This window comes from Lingula anatina, chromosome 6 (genome assembly GCF_051362555.1).
Source record: "Lingula anatina isolate TDL-2025a chromosome 6, LinAna3.0, whole genome shotgun sequence".
Classification (NCBI taxonomy): domain Eukaryota; kingdom Metazoa; phylum Brachiopoda; class Lingulata; order Lingulida; family Lingulidae; genus Lingula; species Lingula anatina.
This window is the reverse complement of record NC_141772.1, coordinates 17,813,468-17,820,052: the sequence shown is the minus strand read 5'-3', so window position 1 is coordinate 17,820,052 and position 6,585 is coordinate 17,813,468. Positions and strand designations below refer to the sequence as shown.

Below are 6,585 nucleotides of genomic sequence, written 5' to 3'. Positions count from 1 at the left end.
AACTGGCCCTGTTGAATTTCTTTATCGTAATATTTAGCAAATGTGCAATCTTTAGACCAGCCTGCCGTCTTCAAAATAGTGTCTAATGGCACTTTAGCAAGTTTTGCTTGTGAAGATGCTGCACTGCGTGTGCTGTGTGGAGTAAATATCTCCATGTCTATACCAGCCGTATTCATAGTTTGCTTAATCCATCTAGATATGGTAGATTTGGCTGCTGCCTTAAATGGCTTTACAGATGTTAAAAACAATCTTGTGATATTTCCTCTTAAATGTTTGACTCTGTCCATGTATTCCATTAAGACAGTACATAAACATAATTGTCTATCTGGTGCATATGCTGTCACTGTTATTTCACCAATGTGGTGACCTGGTCTTCACTGCCTCAGTAAATCACCATATCTAAATGTGACTTAAGACTTATTAATTGTGATGTTCTGAATGTCAATAAGATGCAACGATTGGGTTCTTTGACCTGTCAATAAAATAGTCAATGTCACTGCTTTCTTGCTCAGTTGTGAAAGATTAAGTTTTTTCACTGGTGAAAGTTTTTTGAGGTAATTCAAAAGCAAACTTGTGTCCCATATCATATTGTTCCTTGGTAATGCAGGTCTAGAAGTAAAAACTCCTCTCATCAGTCTAACCACATGAGGATGAGCACCTGCTGGACACTTATCCACCATAATAAAAGTTGAAAGTGCTGATCTTGCTGTATTTAGAGCAGAATATCCAAGTCTCATATCAAAGCAATGGGCTAAAAAAATTACAACATCAGTTACATTTGGTGACAAGGTATTAATGTTCCTCTCACTACAATATTGAATCCATCTGGAAATGTAAAATTCATATTGCTTGACAGTTGTATCTCTCCATGAGGACATGACCAATTTGACAGCTGTTGGCAAAAATGCCCTGTCTTCGAAACTTTTCCTGACAATACACAAGCCATTAGCTTTAACTTTGGAAGATGATTGGCCATGTTTTTGTGTGGGTGCCACAGCAATTCTTGATTCCTGGGAAGTAAAAAAGGACAAGATATTAACATATGGCTCAATTTACAAGCTGCATGAAATTAACCATATTTGAGTTGTCCAATATGGCACTACCACTATGTAACTATCCACTTGATCAAACTCAATTTTGCTTAACATCTTTCCTATTAAAGAAAAAGGTGGAAATGTATAAGCATTCATCTGTGACCAGTCAATAGACAAGGCAGCCGTTGTCATAGCAAACAGATCAGGTTTCCATGATACATATTTAGGTAGTTGATTATTCAGCCTTGAAGCAAACCGATCCGTTTCTGGTAGATAAAACTGCTTAGTTATATATCTTTAAATACTGTTGGGTGCAACTTCCATTCAAGATTATCATGATCAAGTCTACTTTTTTTATCAGCTTCTACATTATTTTCTGATTCAATATATGCAACTGATAACCATATATTTTTTCCCTTGCACCATAACCAAATTTTTCTGGCCAAGTTATTTAGCGAGGGTATTTTCCCTCCCATTCGAGCAATATATGACAAAGCAGTTATATTATCTATACACATTTTAATGTGAATATTTGTTTCATCTTGTGCAAAGCATTTTAGAGCAAACCATGCAGCTAATAGTTCAAGATAATTAATGTGAAAGCACTTTCAACTGCTGACCAGTTCCCTCCTGATGTGATGCCCTTGCATGCTCCCCCCCCCCCCCCCCCATCCTTTTTCTGATGCATCAGAATAAATAACTAATGAAGGGTTTCCATGTGAAATCAACTTAAAACTTGAATGGATATTTTCTATCCACCAAGTCAAGTCTAGTTTCAAGGCATCATCACTGGCAATCTGCAATTTTGCTTGAAAATCTCCTTTACTAGCTTTCAAAGCTTGATTTTTTTCTCATATCCAGTGACCTATGATAAAGAGGCCCATATTCTACACCAGGAAAAGATGCTACCAATAATCCTACTACTTTTGCCAATTGCAGAATAGTAATACGGTCCTGCTGTTAGAGGTTGGTACATGCAGAAAATATTTTATCTGCTTGTCTCTTGTTTAAAGACACTCTCATTTTTACAGAATCCAATGTAAAGCCTAAAAAATCCAACTTTTGCGTTGGTTCTAAAACAGACTTAGTTGGATGCACAGTAAACCCTGCTTGAGTAGAAACTTTAACTGTTTGCATCACATTCTCTCTGCAATCTTGCAAAGATTCCCCAACTAAGAGACTGTCATCAATGTATGGACAATTCATGTGACCTAATTTTCTCAAATAGGAAAAAATTGGTTTAGTAACTTTAGTAAAAAAACGTGGTCCACTTGCCAAGCCATTTGGTAAAACCTGATATTCATACAAGTTCCCATCAAATTCAAATCTTAACAGTCTCTTGTGTTCATCACAAACTGCCAGACAATAATAAGCATCTTTCCAATCAATGGTTGACATGAAACACTGAGGTGTCATAAGATTAATGGCTGACTGCAAACTAGTCATCTTAAAATGATGATATACAACAGAAGCATTAAGTTTCCTCAGATTTAAAATCAATCTGAACTTTCCGTCTTTTTTTTCTCTTAAGAAAATATTGGAAATAAATTCACCTGCACAGTGTTTCACCTTTTGTATCACTTTTTTCTCTAAAAGTTGATGGATTTCAGTATGAATAATATCAGATTCTACTTTATTGAAAGCTTAGGTCTGAGAAATTCTTGATTGTTCTGTTGATTTGTCTATTTCAATATTGATACCATATGAAACAGTATTCAGTATATACTTATCTGATGTAAGATTTGGCCAAAACTTTTTGCACTTTTGTAAACTAGCTGCAGTAAAATTTGCTATCTCAGTGACCAATTTATCTTTTAAAGCATCAATATATGATGACCAATTGATACTGACCTCTTTAGGTGCTTCATTTTTTCTCTCTAATCCAGCTTGGTCTTGCCTGCGTGATTTGGCCTTGATTTCCTGAAATTTCTGTAGCTTTTTTTTGGAGGTGTGTACTTTTGAAAACCTCTTGGCCTATATGCTGCGTGATTACGCCCATGGTAATCTTTACGGCTTCCAACTTTTGTTGCTACCTTGTTGGTTTCATTGATACCTTTCACAAGCCCGGCAAAATCATCGCCAAATAACCAATCGGTAATGGGGGTGTCCGGTGAACAAACGTCTCTGTACTCCCTGTGCAAGTCTGGCTTTATTAGTTCCCTCCTCCTGAGGGTATCTCAATGCTGCCATTGGCAACAAATGAAAACGCATTTAATACAAGAGACAGACCAGCTGGAATATCCAATGATTCCTTTTTGTTTTTAGCCTCCAGAAACATATTCGCAAGTTGGGCCAGAGGTGTGAGCGCTCTGACCACCCTGGTTTGCGCTTTCTGTAATCTAACATCCTTACCTCTGGTAGCAGGTAGAATTCCTTAATTTTCTCATCCGAATTTCTTTTTGACGTTATCCTGTTGAGAATATCAGCCAATTCTGGCATAATACTAGGAGATGTTGCCCCAGCTAGAAAAGTAGTCCCCTTTGCAGTCTGCTTGCAGTCTCCTTTACAGTCCCCCCATGGAGCCTGCTTTGCAGTCTCCCTTGCAGTCCCCGCTCCCATAGCAGCCTCCTTTGCAGGTATCCTTAAGTATGGAGGGAGTCCCCTTGGCAGTCTTAATTTGCATTTTTGGAACGCGCTGCCAGGGGGACTGCCTGGGCAGTCCCCCTGGCAGTCTGCTTTGGCAGCCCCCCTAGCAGTCTGCTTGGCAGCCCCCCTAGCAGTCTGCTTGGCAGTCCCCCTAGCAGTCTGCTTGGCAGCCCCCTTGGCAGTCTGCTTGGCAGTCCCTCTGGCAGTCTTAATTTGCATTTTTGGAACGCGCTGCCAGAGGGACTGCCTGGGCAGTCCCCCTAGCAGTCTGCTTTGGCAGCCCCCCTAGCAGTCTGCTTGGCAGTCTCCCTGGCAGTCTTAATTTGCATTTGTGGAACGCGCTGCCGGAGGGACTGCCTGGGCAGTCCCCCTAGCAGTCTGCTTTGGCAGCCCCCCTAGCAGTCTGCTTGGCAGCCCCCCTAGCAGTCTGCTTGGCAGTCTCCCTGGCAGTCTTAATTTGCATTTTTGGAACGCGCTGCCAGAGGGACTGCCTGGGCAGTCCCCCTAGCAGTCTGCTTTGGCAGCCCCCCTAGCAGTCTGCTTGGCAGTCCCCCTGGCAGTCTGCTTGGCAGCCCCCCTAGCAGTCTGCTTGGCAGCCCCTCTAGCAGTCTACTCTGCAGTCTCCCTAGGCAACTGGCAAAATAAAATTTGGTAAAATCTTTTTATTTATATATTTTATTTATTTATTTTTTGTATATTCAAACAATAATTACATTTATCAAAAGGAATTTAGAAATAATCTTTCTCCAAAGTATGTGTTTAAGTTCAAATCTAAATACAAAATTTCCCCTTGATCATAAAATGTATGTTATCTGATCCATTTATATCTAACATATTGGTTTATTTCTCTCCATACAATTTACTTCAGTTTACTGCTTTACATATATATATTTTTCTACAAAGCCCATATTAGCAGAGGGCTGGGAATTCTACTGTATGTTATTTAATCATTCCAAAAACTCTATCACAGAATTCACTGACCAGGATTCATATATACAGACATATAACAGCAATATTTCAAGTAATTTTTAAGGTTTTTTCAACTAATGAGGGCAAGTTATACACTAATACAATTTTAAAGTGTACATACCAAAGGAAAAAAGGCTTATTTCATTTAAACTTGGTATTTTTAACACACTGCATGATGATGAAATGCACAGAGATGTTTTAAAAGGTAATTATCCTCATCTGTGAATTATTGTTGATATTCATGCCAAAAACTAAAGAATTTAAAATAAGATTTTTACAAGGACCAAAATGGTTAAATGCAAACCTTTTTCTAGCTTAATAGCAATTCCAAGTACTTTTCAAAACCACAAACAGAATTCAAAGTGCTGGGTTAAAATTGAACACTTTCCAAGGCTCTATGGATCCTGGTGCATCAGTAAACTATACATGTAGGAAAATACAAAACCAAAAAGGCTTGCATGCTCACTTCTTATCCTCTCTCTTTATCTCTTCATTTTTCTTTCTATATTTCCTAAAAATGTCTTCTTTTTCAATCCAGAAATCAATGTTTTCAGATTTCTTGCCTCTTCCTTAGAACATTCCTGACCTATAGCTTCTGGCTTAGATATTTGAATCAGCCCAACGGACAACTGCCTGTTTAAACTGTGCTATGTACTGTCCAGTATAGTAATTTGATCTCATTGAGCAAGCTGTAGGCGGACTGTTTATATCAAACTGACAGTTAAGATAAACATGCCCCTAACTTGAAATGAATTTGGTCTATTGAAAGTTACCAGTTGATTTTAAGTCCAACTTAAATTGATGCTAACTGTGAGGTTTAAAATTTATACATTTTGCAATTGTATATTAAAATAAGACTTCAATCATTTGTCTAATTTCAATGGTAATAATAGCAATGGTTAAGCATATAATATTTTCACAGCATTATTTAAAAAATATAAATCTGTTCACTCAGTTTATAGGTGAAGTAAATGTACTATATATGAGTGTATATATAGCTTGGAGGATTAAAGCCAACAACTGCTTTTAACCCAAACAATTTTAAAGTCATTTTGACAAGCTCTTAATAAAAAGAAAATGTTTTCTTTTAAGCCTGATAACTGATCAAAAGATTAGCATACATGCTTCTCAGTTGCGAATAGAAACACTTTTTAAGTAACTATTGGGTTTTTTATTGCATACGTTGGGCAACGTTAAAAATGTCAGTTATTGCAGCCTCCTTTGCAGTCCCGTGCAAAATATTTAAGTTATTGCAGCCCCCTTTGCAGTCTCCTGCAAAAATGCCTAAGTTATTGCAGCCCCCTTTGCAGTCTCCTGCAAAAATGCCTAAGTTATTGCAGCCTCCTATGCAGTCCCCTGCAAAATGTTGAAGTTATTGAAGCCCCCTTTGCAGTCCCCTGCAAAATGTTTAAGTTATTGCAGCCTCCTTTGCAGTCCCCTGCAAAAATATTTAAGTTATTGCAGCCCCCTTTGCAGTCTGCCTGCTCAAGGAGACTGCACACTGGAGCCCCAGACTGCAAAAGGACAGTCTCCCTGGCAGTCTCTCTGGCAGCCTGGGCTCCTGTGGGCAGCCGGGGCTCCCATTCTAGCTGGGGCTTCTTCGTCTATTAATTCTTGGGAACTCTTCTCAAGAATTATATTCCCTTCCGTTTCACTGTGGATCTCAGTATTAGTCAATAGGTTGTTAACTTCTAAATCCATATCCAGCAACTCCTCATCGCTGAGGGCCAGCAAATGGTCTTCGTCGACTTCCAGAGGACGCTTACTGTTCTCATTTATCTGTTTTTGCATAAGCTCCATTTTTTGGAGAATCTGACCCAAAATATCAACATTCCCTTCATTAGAGGTGTCAGAGATGTCATTTGATGTGCTAGCCAAAGCATGTGGTGCCGGCACTTTCGTCTCTTTTGAAGTCTCCCTAGACGAACTGACAAACCCGTTTTGCATGTGTTTTTATTTCCTTGTCAGTCTTTTGTTTTGGTCTAGACTCTCTAGC

At 38.9% G+C, this 6,585-nt stretch overlaps 1 protein-coding gene across 1 annotated transcript; it reads right to left on the bottom strand.

The window, feature by feature from the left end:
- Positions 1-442: 442 nt before the first annotated feature.
- LOC147761278 (uncharacterized) lies at positions 443-6,178 on the bottom strand. Its single transcript, XM_087015588.1, has 2 exons — positions 2,886-6,178; positions 443-1,010 (listed from the first exon to the last, which is right to left on the bottom strand). The coding sequence occupies exon 1, from the start codon at positions 3,837-3,839 to the stop codon at positions 3,246-3,248; it is 594 nt and encodes a 197-aa protein (XP_086871714.1). The 5' UTR covers positions 3,840-6,178; the 3' UTR covers positions 443-1,010; positions 2,886-3,245.
- Between the last annotated feature and the right edge of the window lie 407 nt (positions 6,179-6,585).